This window comes from Bolinopsis microptera, chromosome 1, assembly GCF_026151205.1.
Source record: "Bolinopsis microptera isolate Bmic1 chromosome 1, MBARI_Bmic_1.0, whole genome shotgun sequence".
NCBI classification, from domain to species: Eukaryota; Metazoa; Ctenophora; class Tentaculata; order Lobata; family Bolinopsidae; genus Bolinopsis; species Bolinopsis microptera.
In genome coordinates this window covers 14802261-14824111 of record NC_087072.1, presented here as the reverse complement: position 1 = coordinate 14824111, position 21851 = coordinate 14802261, and the positions used below count along the sequence as shown (strand labels likewise).

At 37.6% G+C, this 21851-nt stretch overlaps 2 protein-coding genes across 2 annotated transcripts; both read right to left on the bottom strand.

Moving 5' to 3' along the window:
- Nucleotides 1–462: 462 nt before the first annotated feature.
- LOC134812560 (NPC intracellular cholesterol transporter 1-like) lies at nucleotides 463–6449 on the bottom strand. Its single transcript, XM_063820046.1, has 5 exons — nucleotides 6300–6449; nucleotides 5874–5949; nucleotides 5619–5692; nucleotides 5282–5414; nucleotides 463–5077 (listed from the first exon to the last, which is right to left on the bottom strand). Exons 1-5 carry the CDS (start codon nucleotides 6420–6422, stop codon nucleotides 1518–1520), a joined length of 3966 nt encoding a protein of 1321 aa, XP_063676116.1. The 5' UTR covers nucleotides 6423–6449; the 3' UTR covers nucleotides 463–1517.
- Nucleotides 6450–6860: 411 nt separating this feature from the next.
- On the bottom strand, nucleotides 6861–10924 carry LOC134819644 (uncharacterized). The gene is made up of 7 exons (XM_063829702.1): nucleotides 10848–10924; nucleotides 10506–10639; nucleotides 10137–10270; nucleotides 9633–9784; nucleotides 9335–9464; nucleotides 9086–9202; nucleotides 6861–7878 (listed from the first exon to the last, which is right to left on the bottom strand). Exons 1-7 carry the CDS (start codon nucleotides 10916–10918, stop codon nucleotides 7705–7707), a joined length of 912 nt encoding a protein of 303 aa, XP_063685772.1. The 5' UTR covers nucleotides 10919–10924; the 3' UTR covers nucleotides 6861–7704.
- Nucleotides 10925–21851: the final 10927 nt, after the last annotated feature.

The following is a 21851-nucleotide window of genomic DNA, read 5'->3' as shown; positions in this document are numbered from 1 at the left end:
GAATTACACGATTCGATTGAGGTACTGCCACTGCACTCTGGAAGCTAAATAACCGGAGAAAGCTTTTAAAATGGAAAATCACGCGAGCGCGCCGCGGCCGGCAAATTAATTAAATGCCCTTCGCTTCGCGCATTGAACACAACAAAAATTATGTCCGCGTTTTCCTGTCACATGCCATGTAGACCCTTTCAAAAATGAAATATTAGCAAGTTTGTTCCGGAGGTACTTGCAAAAGAAAAGGACGTGTCATGTGTTTACTCTTTGAGGGAAAGAGTCTCTTTCAGATTTTTTATTCAATTTTCGCCGGCTTAAGTATTTGAGGCTCACAAGATCACAGGTTTTAGGAGACAAGTCAGGTAAAGACTAAATACCTATTTCGAATACCATTTATTCTGTGAAGACACATCCTTCAATGTGACTATAAATACTTTATATCTACAAGTACTTATTAAAAACAAAGCATTTTTCAAGAGTTGCTTAACTTTATTCAATCATGAAATCACAATATTTGTAAACGACAAATCACATCTGATAATAGATGAATGGTGAACCAATTCAAATTTAAAATATGAATAGCTTTTATTCATTCTTTGTAACAAGAAACCATCTTCCTGATGCTGTGAGCCCTTTGCCCAAGATCACTTAAAATCCGTCGAAATCGAAAATTAAAATGGACTTAACAACTGTTTTAAAAATATATCAAAACCCCGAAACTAAATTGATGATGATAAATAACTCTACATTGGAATATCACGAGACTAAGAAAAACAAGTTCTTCATTATATAGCTTTGGCTGACAAAAAACGTCGATTCAAATTGGTCTCAACTGCCGAGGGTCCTTTTACAAAATCTTGAAATTACAGTGTAGAGTGATTTAACACGCTCGAAACTAAATTGGTCCAGAATTAGCAGGTTGGAAGTTAAACCGATATCTATTCAAAAATACCGCAACGTTTAAGTTAATCCACATTTTTCAACTGAAAACACCAAAATGCATAAACAAATGATAAAGATATTTTAATTACAAACATAAAAACACAGCTTCCATTTTATTACAGCAATAACACTCGCAAGATGCAACTTTTAATGATTAAAAATAATGATGATCAAAATCTATACTTGTACAGTGTAGAGATAGAAAATAGATGTTACAAAAATGATAAAATAAAATCCAACTAGGAGATTTCCAGAAGTAAGATTCAAACTGGAGCTCCATTTTCAAAATTAGCCTGCCCCTGGAGTCATTATTGGGTTACTTCTGGACTGTCCCAAAAATGATGTACAATCTGATAATTATCTGCACTCTCAACAATACTTGTTATTTGTGCTCTAGATACTCTAGATACTTCTTCTAATTTACAAAATCAACACAATGTTTTCTAAGTAGTTCAACTAAAAACGTCACACTTTGAACAATATCTCTCTTGTGATTTCTTCGCTAAAACCATTACAGTAACCTGACTCTTATAAAAATACGTTAACATAACTTTGTAGAAAAAGTCTAAATGAGATGGCCCCTATTTGGGTAAGATAGGATCCCTCTCATTTGCCTCCGTCTCAATTTTTTTGTATCCGGAGGTACGAAGTGGCTCGGTGTTGCGAGCAGGTCCGAAGAACGTGAGGAAGACAGGCAGGAATACAAGTCCGTGTAACATTCCCAGTAACACGATACACACATACATCTTGAAGTAGTAAATCTCAAATATCTGGGATTTAGCAAATGCCAGCACTGATATCCCAATCAGCTTGGTCATGAAGATACCGCTGAGGACTGAGGATCCGGTTTTAGCGAGTGCTTCTTTAGCGCGGTCCACCCGACCAGGCTGTCTGCTGAGTGAGAAGGAGCGGGTTATGTGAGAAGAGAACTCTACACTAATCCCCACTGACATGACCAGGTTCACCAGAGAAACTGGGTTAATGTTAATGTTCAGCAAGTACATCATCCCCAACACGTTTACCGTGATCATGAGAACTGTAGTGGTCGTTATCACTGAGGACATGAAGTTGAAGTTGAGGAGGACAAAGGAGACAATGAAGACAGCGAAGATGCAGACACTCAGGTTAATAGCCACCTGGTTGACCATAGTCACGTACATTTCATAGTACACGTAGAACACAGAGTAAGGGTAAACGTTACCGTTCACGTTCTGCTTTATGAGCTCGGAGAGGTTTCGTGCTTGTCTGTATGCGTCAATAAAGTCAGAAGAGTTTCTACACGTGGTATGGTAAGTCATGAAGTATGCAGCTGAAATATTAGAACTAGCAGCTCCCTTTTTATCACTGCGTTCTACAGCGGTGTACTTAACCGCGTCACCGTACGCTGCATGCCCTCCCTTTGTGCAACCGAACCCTTTAGTAGTTGGGTTATCTTTCAGGTACCACTCTAAGTACTGCTGGAACTGTTGAGAAGTAGGGCGATGGTGGTCGTACTCACTTTCTATACACATGGAACAGGATTCCTGGTCGTCTGTAGAGGCACAGAACTGGTTCTCCTTCTCCCCTCCGCTGTAGTATCTGCAACATGAGTAGTATTCGTCTGTTGGCTCCAACCAGTCGAAATAGTCGTCTATCCAGGAGTTAGGCGGTTGAGCTAGACGGCTGAAGTCGGAGAAGTTAGCGTAGATGTTAACGAGGGAGACTACAGAGTCAACGTTGCAGCCGGAGACCCCACACAACTGGTTCTGTCCCGTCAGAGAGCTGGCGTTGAGAGAGTAGTTACCTTGGTCATCCTCCAGCTCGACTACAAAGTAAACTGGAGCACCCACTTCTAGATACTTGTTCAGGTAGATGAAGTAAGGTCCCACGTAGGAGTCTTTAGGGAGAGCAAGTTGTTGGTCCAGTCCGATACTGAGGTGAGGGATAGCTGCGATAGAGAGACAGAAGGTAAGTCCGAAGAAAGACATTACGATAAACCTGACTACAGTAGTGTTGAGCAGAGCAGGGACCCACACCTTGCTGACGAGCAGATAAAGTGGGCTGCGTGGCCGCGTCTCCCCATCTGACAAGTGCACATCTGATGAAGCACCAACACAGCAGAACACATCCACCCTTTCTGCTAACTCCCTTTGACGGTCCCATGAGAGCAAGACAAGGAACACGCTGACTTGGAGCAGGAAGTTGAGGAGTACTGCAACACTCGCGTACAGGGAGAAGTCGTGCACTGCGGGCTGACTGGAGAGACTGCCGCACGCAAACGCGATCACTTCACTAGCCGCTGAGAGTAGCATGCTGGGCGCCACATCAGCAAATATCCGGACCAGCTGCTCATTTCCTGTCTCTCCAACTAGGAGGTAATCTCTCTGTACTGCTTGCACCAAGATAAAGATGTTGTCCACACCTACTGCGAGCACGAGGAATGGTATCACCTCCATGATGATTACAGTTGATTTGTAGCCAGCGTAGCTGAATATTCCCAGGGATCCCAGCACTGACAGTAGAACGAACATCACTCCAGCGAGCCCCAGAGAGATTTTAGCGTCCACTAGCCATCTCCGGATACAGTAAAGAGGCACACCCGTCTCAGCACAGCAGCTCACTTTACCCAACATGATGGCCACGTAGCCAAACATGAGGAAGTAACTGAGTGCCACTGTGAAGATGTCTTGATATGCTTCACGCTGTAGTTCATCTTCAATAGAACGCTCTGCCATGAAAGCTAACTCAATGTCCGGATCACTCCACCCTCTCATATACTCAATAAAGGCTGACTCCCAGGCTTCTGCGTCAGCATTAAGAGATTCGTTCTTATGATTGTTGAGAGGAAGTGACAGGACGATAGCATCTGCCTGGAGAGGGTCTCCTTTCTCTGAGAATCCACCCAGAGCGATGTTAACTTGAGCCGGACCAGTGAAAGTAGTCATACAGGACATGGTGTCGTAGCTACCATCTGCTGTCTCCAGTGGGGAGCTCACGCACCTGTAAATGTGCTCTAGATATGTGGCGTTGTGCCCGTTCTTATTGTCTGTCACCACCACGTCAACAGATGCACGGTTGTTTTGGAACCACTGGAAGGGGGATATCAGAGCACACTCGTTAACATCAGGCGCTAGAGGGATAAAGCACACGTCTTTAACTCCGATAGTTCTGTTATCTAAACTAGCTGTTACACTCATGATCCCTGCCTGTAGGTTGAAGATCTTAGTGAAGATGTCTTTCCTGAATACTCCGCTGAAGGTTTGCTCTACAGGTCCGTCTAGCTCGTCTCTGTGTACTGTGTAGTTGAAGGAAGGTACGTTAGGAGCAGTGATTATAACCTGGGTTGTCCTGTAGAATGGTACAAATGTAGCGTCGAACTTGTTCTTCTCCAGCCGGGTCTGACTTAGGGGTGCAGACCACAGATCAATGGGCGCGCTGGTCAGTACAAAGAAGTACATTCCTCCACAGCATGCGCCTACAACCACTACAGCGCACATGATCACAGTCCAGGGGTGAGACACAGCAAAAGTAGCCCAGCTGGTGAAGAAATTGTGCAGGATCTGGTCCACAATACGACACCCTTTGTTAATATTACCTTGAAGAACTTCGATGTGGCGCTCACTGATGCTGCTAGCTATAGATGCACTCCGTGTCATCGGGTCCATCTGGTTGAGACGTCTGTAGTGTATGTTTATAGAGAGATGAACGAGGCAGAGGAGGAAGAGAGCGAGGTAGACGATGAGGAGGATGATGAGTGGACCGTCAAATCCCAGGATTAGGAAGGGAGATTTAGGGGCTGGTATGTTGGGAGGAGCCGCACAGGTTAACTCAGAGGGACAATCCTGGCAGGAGCATCTCCAGCTGTCATTAGTCTCTTTCTCATAGCAGAACTTCAAAGTCTCAGCTTCTAGAGGTACAATTGTGCCGTTATCTTTGTTATCAGGTACCTCTGTAGGGTAGTCGATAGTAAATGGAGAGAGTGGGTTGTCTCCCATGAACTGGAAAAAGCGGTTCTGGTCGCATTTTGTCGTACCACATAGTGCGACAATGGCCTTCATGTTAGCAGAGGGTAGAGATACGTCCTTTATAGAGTTGTAGTACTTTGATTTGTACTCGTTAGTTAGAAAAGTGGAGACTCGCTCTACGTTGTAGAATGTACCGTCTGTAAAAGTTTTTGTGTTATAATAATATGTCAGCTGAATACGATTAATATTTGGAAACTTCTCAAACAACAACATAGACCTGTCATATCAACTATGTTTCTAGGAACCCACCACCCTTACCCCCCCCACCCCTCAACTGCTGTAAGTTCATTATTAAAGTGAAAGTAACCTGCTTATTTAATGATAATGAAAGTGAAAGTAACCTGCGCTTAGTTCTAAGTCAGTTGCGTTCACGAAGAGACTCTGATCAGGAGAACAAGTAAACTTGCAGTAAAGAGAAACAAAGTTCTTCCAGGACACCTCACACTTCGTTAACAGACTCTGCGCAGCAGCCACCTACATTGTATTCAGTGTTAACATAATGAACTAGAATTAGTGTCAACATAGAAAATGTTGCAATCATTTTTACAGTTTTACTACAACCTCGATTACAATTTTTAAAAACTTGACTGTCTAAGCTTCCATTAGAAAGTACCACGATAAAATTATTGATATCAGATCTCTAGTTTAGAGGTGTGTATTGTCTAAACTAAAACTTACACTGCCTTTAAGAGTGGCTGCCTGGGACGAGTCACAACACACCTTCTCTCCAGCAGCTATATCAGGACATAGATCTGCAAAACAGAAGCATTAAAACGAGGCAGGGGGTGCAGGGGCAGGGGGGCCTGGGAGTATTTTACAGACTAGGCGAATCTTAATAGATTGTAATTGAGGGGGAGGTGTGAGGGTTGATCACCTGTTTTTGTAAACTTAGTATATTGAAATTTAAATGATAGAATTGTTGGAAAATATTACCTTTCAAGACAAGTTTAGTGATAAAGTCGATGGGTTGAGCTGGTTCGTTAGCGTACCTCACGTAATTTCCAGTTCTCTGATAATGTTGAATTATTAAAATTTAAACAGCTCGTCAAACATTCAAATAATCATAATTAGCTTGATTTTGAATCAAGTACGATCAGAAAAATCACTATTTTATTCAAATAAGTATCGAAAGGCCTCCTTATATTGAATCTTCAACTTTAGAAACGACTGTGCTATTATGACTTCCTTACACTGACTTCCTAGTTCTACTTCTAACAGTTAAAGTGACATTACAATGATTTGTTACAGTTATACTAGACTGTCCTGTTAACTAATAACATACACTGTTAACAACTGTTACAATAACTAACCAAACTATCCTGTAATACAAAACAACAAAACAACAAAACAGCTACATACCGGTGATGGGTCTCCATCTGCTTTCATCATACAATATCCAGGTTTGTGAATCCTGGTGTTGATATCCTGTCCTCCTACAGTCAGGAGTAACAAGGAGACCACCACGACTCCTAATATACTCATCCTAATAAGACGCTATTTGTTAGATTAATTATGACGTTATTTGTTAGACTAATAATAACATTCTTAATTTAAATAAACTTAACTAATAATAAAAACTCCTTTAAAGAGTTGTATCTTTAAATTGGCCCCTAAGATGAAATGAAATACATGTAAAAACAGGGTGGGTGTTATATTGAGTGATGTCGGGGGATATGTATTTAAGTGAAAACGCAATAGTAATAAAAACTATGATATTTTCCATCGCTATTGATCGGTGAATTTCAGCTTATAATGATGAATAATAGTAAGTATACGATATTATCAAGATTCGTATCCTTAAATTAATTTACTTGATCAAGATTCTATCACAACTCACAACTCATCGTAGTGAAAGTTGAATAATAGACAATCACAAAAGTGAAGCAACAATTTTTTAAATAAGTTAAGTAAATACGCACGTGAGTCAATAATAAAATGATAAAAACTATCAAATAACAGTTAAAATATCCTCCTTATTTTAACAGTTGAAGACGTATCAGTGATATGCGCAAGCAAGCGAAGTGAGTGGCGAATTGAGCCACAGGGAGTTTCTTATCAGTATCCGATAAGAGAAAGAATGACAATGAGGTGATTTTTTCAGCAAATCGAACGACTGGCGCTAACAGTATTCAAACGTCTTGTAATTCAACACTGTCTCCCACCATTATTTAGAAGCCCATGATCTGGACGTCTTTTTGCCTTTTTGCCTATAATATAGTCTCGACGAACCTAGTTTTTATATGCCCAAATATGGTCAATTTTGGTCAAACTCGACCGGTCATGGACTAATACGTCATTGTCTGATTGCGCTCGAACTATGTTACCTAAGTTGATGCCCTTATATGGTCATTCGGTCATCTTTATCATATTCAACTTTTACAATGATATCATGATTCGATAGGTACTAATAAGGCGGATACTACTTCAGTGAAAACCTTGGTGTATGGTATGGTCCAACAATCAGCTGTTAATGAGAAATGAGCTTACTATAGACTCATAAGTCTTGTGAGTTATATCACATGATCATGGTTCTGTAAAAGCTAAAACAAGGATGCTGTTGGTAGAACCAGTTAAACTTATTGAATATCTCACTATCAGTTTACTAAGAACTTAGATTAGAGAGTGACCAGGCTTTCGGGGGTTCAGAGTACAAAAACACAAACATAAGTTGTATTAGTAATATCAGCTGTTATCAAAAAATGTACTTATATCACAAATTGTTTACTGAACAAAAGTTTAAAATAAATAATCGAAGTAGAATTCTTTAACAAATGTTCATAACATCAATTTCATTACATATAGAAACTTTTCTACTGTCTTTTCGTGGCCTTCTGGTTTTCTCCTTGAACTTTTTTGAACTGTTTTTAATCTTTAACTTAACCTTTGATTCTTTAGTTTCTTCTGATAACGACTTCATTTTTGAGTCCGTTAATATATCCTGGAAAATAATGTTTCAAAGATGACATAATTATAGCCATGAGTCATAACTCTTAAGAGAGAAAGAGAGAGACTATGTGTGTTGTGTAAGAAAGAAAGAGAGAGACTATGTGTATTGTGTACCACAACACGCCATACCTAAACCTGTCGTATTACTTATTTGCTTAAATAAGAACCCCTCCAGTAATACATAAACTTCCAATACAAGTAGGTAAAACAAACATACAGAGCCACCGAGCACCAGCTATCACGTGATCGCCGGTGATTCGCACCTTATTTTGTAACGAATTATAAGGAAACTATTCGTGATCACGTGATCACTGATCATATTAACAAACTTTATTTTCAGCGATAGCTTCGAAATGGCTGAACTACGAGGTTACGCAAAACAATATAATATAAGTTTGTTGGAAACTTGATGATCTGTTGATGGACATGTCTTGACACACATTTGACGAACAATAATCACGTGAAATAATAAGTTGATTAGCACAGAAAACCACGCGACGGTTTAATGGTCGGTCAACACACTGGGGGTAATATAATGAAAATGAAGGTTGAGTAGATTGGAAATAGATTAAATTTTGTGTCGTAGTAGTATGGTGACCTGATATTAAGAGAGTGCCAAGTTTTACAAAGTATGAATAAGAAGAATACATCATGTGCAAATTAGAAGAAAAAGCACATACAGTGTGCGGTGTACAATGAACTATAATGACAAGGAAGTAGATACCAGAGTTAACATTATGAGTCAGAGGACAGAGGATAGTATTACATAGTGAACTAATTTTATCTGCAACTTCTTTGTAGTAGTTAACGAGAAAAATAACGCAGAATTATCAACTTAACAATGGAAACATGAAATTATTAATCGACACTGAAGTCTGATTCCTAGGATTTCCGTATTCCGCATAAATTTCCTGGAACCTGCATTACTTCTGGGAAAATCTTTAAAGAAGAATGGCGTGATTTATAAGTAATTCTTTTGTTAATCATAATGTGTGTGACAACGTAAATCTAAAATACGGACATTAAATCTAAAATACGGACTTAAATGTAAAATACGGACATTTAAATACTACAATTTGGCGTAGGACTTGATGTTTGACAAACCTATTCAAATATTAATATAACCAAAGTTAATTATTTATACATGTGTACTGTGTAGCCATTTCTAATTTATATTAAGTTAGCTTTGTGTAACTCACGCAAGTTAATAAGTTACTGTCATCCTCGTCAGAATCTGATAAAATAACAGCTTTAGCTTTTCTTTCACGTACAGTCATTATCTCGTCCTCATCATCAACCGGGGATTCTACATTTACCTGAATTTTGTCTGGTTAGCTGCTAAATTCCTGAGGTATCTTGAAATTCTCTTGAACATGAGGTGTTAAATATATAATGTGTTTGTCATCTGAATGTTCGTGCAAAAAATGATGATGAAAAAAACAGCAAACCGCAGATTTGTCAGAGCTAGGTTTTTTAGATCGTTTCCGTTTATTTTTAGTTCCATTGGGTTTCTTTGTAACAGTGTCGTCTCCCTCCTCCACAGGATCATGGTCCATCATTACCACCTCCTCCTCGTGGCTAAAAACAGTCATTGTCAGTTATTATAACAGTTATTATCAGGTAAGACCAAGAACATTACACCACAGTCTCTGCATTGTTCATAGCACGAAAATACTGTTACACCAACATTTAATTTGAATTCTCATCGATCTTATATTCTTATTTGTACGGTAATAGACCACTGACCTAAGAGTGGAGTTATGTATGAAATGCGAGGTAGAGGGAGAAGTAAGGTCTACATCTTCAGTGGGACTCAGGTAACTAGAAACACTGTCACTGGTACGAGGTCTGATGTTCTTGTGCAGATGTAGTTGTATTACATCTAACAGAGTTGCTATCTGAACAAATGTACGACTTGTTATACTGGCAACAAAGACAATTTAGAAAGTCAGGTTTTGTTAGCAGCTAATATCTGAATGAAAAATATGGTTCCTATGATAACAAAACCACTAAAACTGTGGTTGCTATGGTAACAAAACCACTAGAAATGTGGTTGCTATGATAACCAAACCACTAGAAATGTGGTTGCTATGGTAACAAAACCACTAGAAATGTGGTTGTTATGATAACCAAACCACTAGAAATGTGGTTGCTATGGTAACAAAACCACTAGAAATGTGGTTGCTATGATAACAAAACCACTAAAACTGTGGTTCCTATGGTAACAAAACCACTGCTTGATCCTTAAACCTGGTTCTCAGAGTATCTGTCCTCACATTCCTCAATAATAGCGTGTAGTTCCACGTGTGTAGTAGGACGTGTGTTTATCAGCTGTACTAACTCTGATTTAGACAGATTGTACTCCGTTACTGACTTTACAAACTCTGTGTGTGTTGGTATGTGGTTATAATACTGTACTACAAACAATGCAATGTAAACACAATACAATATACATCATCATTCGTCATAAACATTAAAGTATTAAATAGAAGTGCTCAAAATAAAATATTATGTTAATGACTGAATGCAGCAAGTTATATTTTATTTTGGCTGGTTAGTTTAAGACCATTTCAAATTAGACTTATAAAATTACTAAATCATTAAATATCTTATTCGCACCTGGAATGGTAGTTTCTGATGAAAATCTGCAGGGGGCGATATTTTCGAAATACTTTAACGTTTCGTACGCAATGGTATTCAGGTTTCGAAGATTTTTCTTGACGAAGTTGTTTCTGATTTTCTTCTGGTCCTCCCTGAGATTTCAACGTTATAAATATGTTAGCAATCAGTCATCTTAATCAATCATTTCGATATAGACAAAATTGATATAAAGATTTTATTTTTCCAGTATCAATAATAGTCGTTGTTTCGAATCACTCAACTGTGTTCCATCAAATTTCGAGTAATGAGGTGCTAGACAACCTTACAAAATATTGCGTGTTTCATAAACTAATTACATACCTTGTCTCCTTCAAGATAAGATAGACTTCATAGTTTGAAAGTAACGCAGCACAAGGATTAACAACCTCCATAACTAAGAAAATAAAAATATCATATTAAAATGATATAAAATCCGGTAGTGTATCGCAGCAATGCATACGAGGTAAACTGGGTTAACCTCAAGATTAACGCTCTAAAAGTTGAGAAAATCAGACTATAAACTCAATTTAAAATACGTTAAAATTTCTTATAAAACTTTGCTAAAAACTAACAATATCGAGTATACTTACAGGTCAGCACCAACATACAATAGCAATATAATCATAACAAGAATTTCGCCGCGGTAACACCACGCACGATCAAATTTCCCTACTGCCTACAATGTAATTGTTCTACTTTAGGGGTCGTTCACATATTATTATTACGTAATCAGCTGAGGGGGGGGGGGGGGGGGGGTTTCCGAATGATTACGCTAGTGTAATTTCGACACAATAGCTTTGTGTAAAACTGATTACGGAGGGGGGGGGGGGGGTAAAACTGTTCCAAAAAATGATTACGTAATATGTGAACGACCCCTTATTAGCTTATTGTATCCCACAGTGGTGTTTGGCGCACGCGATAATCGTTTATATTATATTAGGCGTGCAGAACTTGTAAAATTCTGCGCGCATCTGAAGTGTCGCCGTCGATCTGTATGTGGTTTGGTTGTAGATCATTTCATTTTTGCGCGGTTTTGTTTCGTGTTAACGATGAGTATCATGTCACGTCATATTATTGCATCGTATGCCAACTTTATTGACTGTAATCAACTATTCTGTCTCATCTTAGTTATTATTTGTAAATAACATAAACTAATGCTTTTGATGCTTACATCTACAGCACCATCGACTATCGACTATCGAGCCTTTGATTTTATATAGGATTCTTTAAAAGCATACCGCAATCTTGATCTTAGTTGCTCCTTGAATGTAAATGTAAAGTAACATCTTTTGTCAACTATGTTTTCGCTTTTTAAATTTTACCATGAAGTGTCGATCAACTGTTATAAGTAATATATATTATTATTATTATTATTAGTAATCAGCAACGAGTTTATCAGCTGATATCATAATTTAATTTGTTTCGACTTGCTGAATTTTATCACTCGGTAATTTATTAAGCTTGTTTCACCAAAATAACACTTACATTGATGATTGATCCGCTCTGATGACTAATATGCTATATTAATGAATAAGAGTGAATTGTAACCCGATTGTAACCCGATGGAAACCTGTGTAACAGTCGTCAAGCACCAAAAACTGGTTGCTATGCCTGTAATTAATTAACACATAACAGGCGTCGCGCGCGCAAAATAGACTCCTTTTATACACATAATTATAGGAGAGTGGTCTATATTGCGAAGGAGCAGACTTTTGTCGTCAACGTAGGACCGTCGGGCCACCTCATATATCCAAACCCGATTACTTATTCCCTACGATCTTTTTGCCTTCGGCAAGAGTAGGGAAAAAATCTTGTACAGTACTTCAGTACTAGTTTAGCAAACATTTTAGTTTACAAAATTTAAATTTTATGCCATTTATTACAGACAAATCAATTTGATATTTTAAAAAGCACAATGCAATGTGTAGTATAATGGGTTTCACTCTTTTTAACTAACTTAGATATATAGGTTAACGGGGCAAAGGGGTGTGCGACTGTGAGTGCTGTGTGCTACTAAAACAAGTAGTACAGTAAAAGAGGAGCTAACCTATAAAGTATAAAACAGGTCTTATCTTAGTATCTGCATGATAGTGCCACATCTTTTTATATTTTGTGCATCCAGGAGGTGGGGTTAACTCTCTAGTTTTGCAAAAACGAAGTGCTCCATAACTCCAGTATTTGTTCATTCCAACTCGGCGGGGTTTTCCATACCATGTTACTGGCCAATCTTTTAAGGGATATTTATTACCTGTACTTGGAGCTATATCAATAGCTAAATGGCAATCTTTTAACTCCATCAAGGAAAGAGATTCTTCGTAAAAATGGATATCTTCTGAATCAAGATCAGGATCAATAACCATTTGCATATTAAATGAATCATTTTCTTCACCGGAGGCAGCAGTAACGCGCAGAACAAAACCACATTCTCCCTTATTCCGGCAGCTTGTTGTAAGATCATGTTTGAATTTAAACTTGATGTCGTGATTTTTACCAAATAGTTCATCAGGTAGGTATTCATTAATGGAAACAAGACGCTCATACTGATCGTCCGTTATCATGTTTACATTCTTCAATATCTGAGGAGTAAGACCCCCAAATTGTCCCAGTTTCTTGATTCCTATATCTACATACTCACGAGGTAAAGGGGTCCAGCCTTTACTTTTCATGGTATCAAAGAACTTTTTAACAAAAGTGTCAGGGATTGTAACAAATGGAATAACATAGCCATCTGCTAGTTGTTTATCAAAGAGCCAACAAAAAACAGCATCATAAAAGATACAGCTGTTTTCAATCAACTGCTGATATGATGACCTGTGAGCTGCTCGGCATGACTTAAAATTCAGCTTCTCCATAATGTATCGAGTGTTAAGATCAATGACATGACAGTTATTTTCGAAATGGTTCAACAGAACTTGTATTAAAATGAATTCTTCCTCGCCAGCCAGTTCAATTATTACATCAAGATATATTGTAGGTTGGCATGAAAGGTCAATATAAAGAAAGTTGGTTAAAAAGTTCTTTGAACAAGATGCCAGGGATGTAAACTTTTTGATAACCAGGTCAACAAAATTCTTCTTTTTTAGTTTGATGAACATAAACATTGCCTCTTCAAACACCCACAGTTGACTTTTATAGTTGTTAACTTTAACTGCTTCTAACAGAGATTGGAAATATCTATAACATTCGTCAACAATCCAAGAGACATCAAACACATGCCCCATTTTGTTGACATCACGAAAATTAGAATTAGAAATCTTTTTTATCTTCCCTGAATAAGATGCTTCAAGGAAGCACTGAACAGCATCCTTTGAGAAATCTGGCACTTCAATGGTAGATTGGAAAAGATCTGTAGTTAAATTCTTAATGACTGGGCTGTTGAAGGAAATTATCATTGAGTTGGCTAGTAGTTCTTCCCCGCTTTCAAGAAGAAACTTAAGGTTACTGTGAGTTGGAATTCCAAGATATTGTACCCCAAAATCCATGGGTACTTGTACTTTGGAAACATTCGTTGTCATATGTTTATTTGCATTAATCTGAAGAAGAATTATTAACTTTTAAACATGGGATAGTAAAATGAATACTACAGAGTTGAATCTAATCTGGTTTACATAAATCATGCATGATCGATTAGTAAAGATTGCCTATAAAATAGATAACAATTTAACTAATCAAGTAGGCAATAACATACTCTTAATAAACAATTAAAAAAAAATTAGAGCCATTTACTTTCCACACACTATTTTCAACTCACCCTGTATCTGATACAAAATCATGTCCGTTCATTTGATGCTGTTAATTGTCTTTCGCAAATTGATTCAAGATTGATTCAATTTACGCATCATGTCAGCAGACTTAGGGGAAAGAAAAAACACAAATTCAAGGCGCAGGTTATATCTAACTTGGAATACTTTTGAAAGAGAATAACATGCTCAAAAATGCTATTGTCTAATTTTCCGTGAAAAGCACGATAGTGTGAGTAGCTTTTGTCGATGTGCTTCAGAAGTGATCTTAAACGATTCCCGTTCAATTTTGGTGAGCACATGCCAACTAAGTGCAAAATCAAGAAAATTATAAACATATTTCACATGTATCAAATTGGATGTGCTTTCGGTGAAGATATAGCATGCGCCGAAATTGAAACAGTTTTTTAAATTAAACGAAGGGTGACATAATTCACACATCAGGGCCTATCTATCAACAGACGCCTCGTAACTGAATATCATGAAATAATATTAATTAATAAATACTATACACATATAGTAGTTTTTTCCAGGCAGTAAAGCTTTAGTTAAGCTATTTCATTGAAGCAGTCCAGTTTATGTTTGCAGTTTTCATGAGGATAGTGCAGACCGGGACGCCCGGAGTCTGCAGCCCCTCCTTCTATGCTTACAAGAAGTCGTACCCTCTTTACTTGGCAAGCCAGGAGGGGCTTTTCAATTAAATGACATAATCCGTGTACTATTATATTAAAAAGTCTCTCTCAGCATAAACATAATAAAACAAAAGTTAATAAAACAAAAGTTAAATTTATTACCAATTATTCAATCAATACATATCATAAATTCTAATATTGGAAACACAATGCAGAATGGATGTCTTAAACTATAATTTTGTTGTCACTAATAATCTATTTACTTTCAAAGTTGAAATTTAGTTAAGTATGAAATGCCACCACATCATAGTTAGGGTAAAATATAATTCTTAAAAATTTTTAAATTGAGAAGATTGCTCTATGACTTAAAATTTAAAATTTAGCAAAAGATATCTAATTTTTAGATAGTTGGTTACAGTTTATGACAGTACTGGCATGATCAATTTTATTGTGGCTGGTAAAAGGACCCAGTTGCCTGTAAGGGCTTTACCGAACCCCTGGGGACCACAATGTGATAGGATCAGGCCAGATGTTTCTATGTAGAGCAATTTATTTATTTCTGAGCTATGGTTACGTGGTATAGCTGGTGGTCATGTTTAAAGGTCAGTTTATCTTTGTGTGCTAATTATCCATCCAGATGCTTAGTGATGTGAGTAAATCATGCCCTTCTACAATATATAACGTTTAACTATAAATTTGTTTTTACCACAGAAACTGTGGCACTAAGGTCAAGAATTAAAAATTTGTACTCTCATTGATAGTTAAAGCGTTTTTTTCCCCAGCACTACTACACAACAAAAACCTGTCGGCCCACCGAGGAAACACAGTCGCAGAACAAGGAACCCAATTGTGCTCCTCTATTCTGCGATCGTGTGTATTTACTATAAACTAGCTAAATGCAGTTAGTAAAATTTTCTGGAATCATTAAAGTCGTTTGATTAGTTTATGTGTCAAAGTAATGTCCATGATAATCATATATTTGGATCCCCGGTGGGCAAACACTCGTCCCAAAGGCTAAGGCAAACCTTTCAATGTTTCACCATACGAAGTAAGGAGATTTGAACACATACTCAGCCTACAACTCCACCCATGGGACGAGACGTCGTGAGCCTCAAAATATATAGCATATACCCAGTCAGCAAACACTATACACAACATACATACGATAACAAACAATGTATAATGCCATTACTTCATTTAAAAGAAAATATATCTGCTATCTAATTTTTTTTTTAAATTGAACAATAAACCTGAAGAGAGGAGAAGGAGAGAGGGGTTTGGGAGAGGTAGAGTAGGAAAACAACAGGATCCTGTGCCGCAGGATTTTAAAATTTGTTGTATGATGATTCGTTTTGTGTCGTCTCTTAGATTAATATAGGTCTGATACCCTTGTCATGGTTTTTTGCAATAACACCGTGGTTTACTCATATGATTATGTTTACTAAATCAACCTATTTCAATGATAATTCATTTGCATCAAAGTTGTAACTGCACCAAAGTTGTCGGTCATATTTAGATTGTAGTTCTAACAAAGATTTCTTAAGATTATTCTTGAATATACTGATGGGAGTGGAGAAGTCTATTTCACTTGTTGACTTACGGCAGTGATTCCAAATACTAGTTGATTGATAGATGAATAGTGAGGATGGAGTGGGTGGGATGAAGTAGTTGTCTCGTCTTGGTGACCTGTTGAATAAAGAGAACATTGAGACTGGTGATTGGAACTTATTAATTTTAAACATTTCCAGTAAACAGTGCAACTTATGAAGATTGTGGACAGTCAGGAAGTTATACTCGTTACAGATTGGTTTACTGTGTTCTAGTTCAAAGAAATCTTTGCCTAACATCTGCTTGATAACTTTACCGGTCTTATCCCTAGTGATAGGCCTTACTCTGGCACATGTTTTGAACTTATTGAAGTATGCATCATTATCACCAAAGAGAATTCTTATGCATTTCTTTTGTGTTTTAAATATGGCTTCTAGTTTATTATTTGATACACCTCCCCAAACAGATATTCCATAACATAGGTGTGATTCAAAAAGGGTGTGGTACAGGTCCTTATATAGTTTTTTAGGTACACAGCGTCTAATTCCACATAGTCTACCTATCTCACATTTCAATTTACGGTTTAACGCTCTTAAGTGAGCATCCCAGTTCAGTTTTTGGTCAATAATGACTCCAAGAAACTTAGTTTCCTCCACCTTTTTAATTACTATATTATTTAGTGTCAGTTCTAATTCATTGGTGTTAAGTGAAGGGGCCAGTGCAGTGGCGTAACGAAGAGCGATGCTGACTTCCGGGAGAACTGTAAACATAAGCTGAACTGACTTGATGAGTTTATAAAGTTAAATAAAGTCCATGTACAATACCTAACTCTTTGAAAGAAACAATTGCAAACCTTGTGAATAAAGCTTGATGCTCAAACATCAAATATTCAGACAGAATCTCCTTTTATATAACTAAAAATAAAATCTTGGTTGTACTAAACTCTTTGTCAACCCTAATGACTTTGGTGATAGATCCAATAATTTAAAAGAATCTAGACATGATCTGACACAATGCACAAGTTTAAAACATAATTGAATAGTTGGCGATTTATAAAATCTCTACAGAAAGTACATTCTTTAAATTGCACGCATTGCACTAATTATACACGTGTATGTTTATAACCTATTAAGACGCGCGCCGAGCTTTGGTCTCATATTTTAAACTTGTAGCGCGATGCGTTACTGTGCCGCGCCGCGCACTTAATAAGGCTTCTCACAGCTAGATCGGTGAGATGCGCTACTGTGCCGCGCCGAGCTGCCATGAATTGACATCGTCAATTAAATTTTAAACAAACATTTTACGAGTATCATCCGTTAAATTATACAATTGTAAAATTACTTGAAATCCTTTTGAAAGATAATAACAAACTCAAAAACGCTACTGCCTTTATCATTTATTGACGGATTTTCCTCAAAGTAGCGCGCGCCGCTTTCTTCTCGAAATGTTGGTTGTAGGTTTACAACCTACCAGCAACCAGGACGCGCGCCGAGTTGGACTCGTCGACGGTCCTGGAACAGATATTTTACGAGTATCACCCGTTAAAATGTTGGCCCCCATTATTGTAGGTTTACAACCTACCAGGACGCGCGCCGAAATGTACTCTATATGGAACAGATATTTTACGAGTATCACCCGTTATTAACCCCCATTAACAATGAACAACTGCCTTTTTTTATTTAAAAAGAACAGCAGCGAGATAGCTGAAACTTAAATTAGTAATACCCGTTTATTAATTGGAAATATAAAACAATGTCGATAAATTGTGAAGCAATGCAGTGCGCGTTATTTTATCCAGAACCATTACGCTTGCAGTGGCGCGCGCCCTCCTCCAGCTCCCGGCGGTACTTGCAACTTGTGAAACAAGCGCACCCGCAGCGGCGCGAAAGCACATGATTAGGTGAACAGTGCGCGCGTTAGTAAAGATAAGCCTACAACATATTTTATATATTGTTTTAATACGTGTAAAGTTATTCAAATATTTTTTTGTCATACGTTGTATGACCCGCCGCGCACGAAGTGCGCGGCTCCCCCTGTAGCGTCGAAGACGCTACAGTGAAGCGGCAGTGGGGGTCACCGCGTGATACAAATATTTTTAATTGACGATGTCAATTCATGGCAGCTCGGCGCGGCACAGTAGCGCATTTCGCCGATCTAGAAGCCTCATTGAGTGCGCGGCGCGGCACAGTAACGCATCGCGCTACAAAAATATTTATATTGGTGTTATACAATATACCTACTTCATATACTGTACCATTTTATTTTTGTGCTAAAATGCGAATAAAAAATAAATGTATTTTGTCACAATTTATTTTTTGTTTTCTTGAAATGTGTTTTGTCACAAAATCAAATGATATTTATATTTGCTTTACTTTTGGGCCTTGGCACTTGGGCTTTTTAACAATTTGAACTCTTCCGAATCACTTGTGTTGCTTTACGAATCAAAGCAATGATCTCGAAGCGATCAAGCAAGTATGATAATGCGCACTGATTGCACGCTTGTAGATTCCAATGTACAAGCTGCACGTGACACGATTCAGCCAATCAGAGGAGAGGAATCTGTAAAGTTAAAGTTAATTTTCAGGACTTTTGGCAGTGCTTGGGTAATGAATTGGTCAAACTTAGATTTCTTGTAAGTTTCGTAAAATTTCAACGATTACTGAGGGTGTTCCTCGTTTTCACTATTGTCGTCATAAAATGAAAACGTTTTGAAATAAGAGCTCCAAAGTTTATAGAGTAAAACAAAGTATTTTTAGTAAAACAAAGTATTTTATTTATTAGCAGTGCAATCAATTCATATGATATAATATGTTCATTATATGCAAGCCTCTTGATTTATAATTATAAGAATATAATAGTATGTCACACCTATTTAACTGTTACGTTTGAGCAGTCGTGCCATGGCTTAATCTAACTAGGACCAGTGGTGTCGATTAACATTTAATAGGTGAGTCTAAATGACAGAAATGGAAAATTTTAAGAAAAGACGGATCAAAACACAGATCCAAGGACAAGGAGACTCCACTGCAGGACCATAAAAGAGCACACCAAACCGATATTCAAGCATAATAATATTCTAGCTATACAAAATCTATATACATACCACAGTTACCTCGAGCTCTACAAGATAATGAAATTCCGTGCTCCAATATCCTTACATGAGGGTTACACATGTTCATCAAGGAAACCCTGCCTTCTAATCTGTCAGGCAGACCCACCTGACAATCACAACACTAGATCAACCAAAATTTTTAACATCTTAACCCCAAAGTTCAGAATGACTGATTTGACTACTAGTGTAATGTGCTTGCGAGGAAAGCTAAAACGTGCGCTACTAGCTAATCAACATAACCACGCCCTGCTTGATTGGACCGTTAAAGACTTTGACTGCACAAATATTATTTTCCAAACATTATAACTGGCTGGTCACACACATCTAAATTAAATTACCCTAGGCTACTGTTTTCCAAGTCTTGTCCTGTGAGTAAAGTACGTGTGAGAAAGTTTTAATAAAATGAATGTATATTTTTGAATTTTTAAATTTTAATTTGAGAATGAAGTATAAAGAAATTTTTAATTAGCATTGTATAGTTTAAAATATTTATAGCTTATTATAACCATTGATAAATTTAAGCCATAATCTTTCGCCTGCTCTCCAATATCCACCTTGATGGTGCATTTTTAATCCTTGAACTACACAATTATATAAAATCAAGCATGTTTTAGTGTAGACTTTTTGTCACAACAAGACTGCAACCTAGATAGTAAAAACTTTAAACAGAACCCCTAATGTCTGCTAACAATTTTTCGTATAGTCCTAATGTGAGCCTTGTCTCTAAAAACTTAACTGAACTAGCGTTTTGGTGTGTGCAAAAGCTCCCAGGCACGCGCATTCCTTGCCCCGTTAGTTACCTGTCCTTCCAAAACCAAACAAGCAGTCAAGTACAAAAAGTCATACACCAAATGGGCATTATATTTTATGAATTGTTTTACATCTTTTTATTCTGTAAAATGTGCTAAAATTAAATTTCTTGTTTCATTGAAATTTCTTGTTTCATTGATACATGCTGTTAGCTTGTGCATGGCCGAAAAGGTTCCAGTTGTCCAGGAAACTTTACGTAGCTGGTCAACTAGTTTTGAATTCAGACTAGGCTTGATGAGTTCTGGGGTTTCTAGAGGTAAGATTTGATGGTGCCAGGTTTGTTCAGGCTGACAGGGAAATTATGCGATAAATATATAGGTATATAAAAATCATATCAATATAAAAATAGATCCAAAGATTCACACAGCAGTCAGGGAACTTCCAGACAGGATGCTTTTGAAACAGGTATAATTAGCGCTTTTGTAATTAATTGTATGTAAGGGATAGACACATGTGATTTGATAATTGAAGTGCTTCTTTCAAAATTTCATGTTAATTGTTTACAACTAAACTGAGTTAGGACCATTTTAAGATCTGGTGTTAGTCCCTAATCAGTGGTCTCTTCACTCAATCAATGGCCTAATTGGTCGGAGACTTCTTAAAGGACAGCAACCGAAGCGCTATAACACGAATTTTTAAATTTTCAGGAAGGTCACTATCAGTATTCACTCAAAGTGATCAGTTTGTCGTCCCCCAAAATGCTTGGTACCGCCGGCTTAATGAGACTCATTCAATGAGTCATCGTTGCACGCTAGCGAATAGCTCCCAATATCACTGATTGGGTGACGAAATCACTGATTAAGTGCAGAGAAAACGTAACCACGTTTTCTCGGCTAAATTGTAGACAACCAACTTGAAATTTTGGGAAAGCACTTCAATTATCAGACCAAGTGTGTCTAGAAAATTGAAATTCCTTGCTCGTAGCTAAGAACTCACTTTAAGACAACAATAGTGAGAAAGAGGGAGTGGCAGAAAATCTAAGTTTGACCCATATCTATATTCTCTGAAATTTGTGTGCAATTATCCTGATACACAGCGCGCTACCTGCTAGCTTACGCTTTTACTCCACTCAAGTATATTTGTAATATGTAATAGTATGTTAGATGTTACCATCAAGCGCCAAAATTTAGTTGGATATTATTTATTCGGTTATATATTTATTGATTGATTGTGTAATAAATTTGTGATAAATAATATAATTATCTTTTCTCAAAAGTTATTTTGTTATCAAAGGGTTGCATGTGCAGTGGCGTAACGGAGGGCCCTGCTGACTCCGCTGTGCAGGAGAGCGCCATCTTAGGGGGCGCCAAATCGTCGTTTGAATGTGGAAAAATTTTGAAAAAAACTGTTTTAGAGATTTTACCGGCGTATCCTCTAAAATCACCTAATTTGTTCAATTGTAGGGAGGGGTGCCAAAAGGGGAAGGTGTGCCAACAGGGGGGGCGCTTTTTCAGGGGGGCACCAACAGGCAACGTTACGCCAC

Coding starts and splice junctions, on each gene's coding strand:
- LOC134819644 (XM_063829702.1), bottom strand. CDS start 10,918: ATGGAGGTTGTTAATCCTTGTGCTGCGTTACTTTCAAACTATGAAGTC. Junction 9,785..10,136: donor ACAGATACTCTGAGAACCAG/GTTTAAGGATCA, acceptor ACATTTGTTCAG/ATAGCAACTCTGTTAGATGT. Junction 7,879..9,085: donor ACAGTAACTTATTAACTTGC/GTGAGTTACACA, acceptor ATTATTTTCCAG/GATATATTAACGGACTCAAA.
- LOC134812560 (XM_063820046.1), bottom strand. CDS start 6,422: ATGAGTATATTAGGAGTCGTGGTGGTCTCCTTGTTACTCCTGACTGTA. Junction 5,950..6,299: donor CAGATGGAGACCCATCACCG/GTATGTAGCTGT, acceptor CAACATTATCAG/AGAACTGGAAATTACGTGAG. Junction 5,078..5,281: donor TGACTTAGAACTAAGCGCAG/GTTACTTTCACT, acceptor AAACTTTTACAG/ACGGTACATTCTACAACGTA.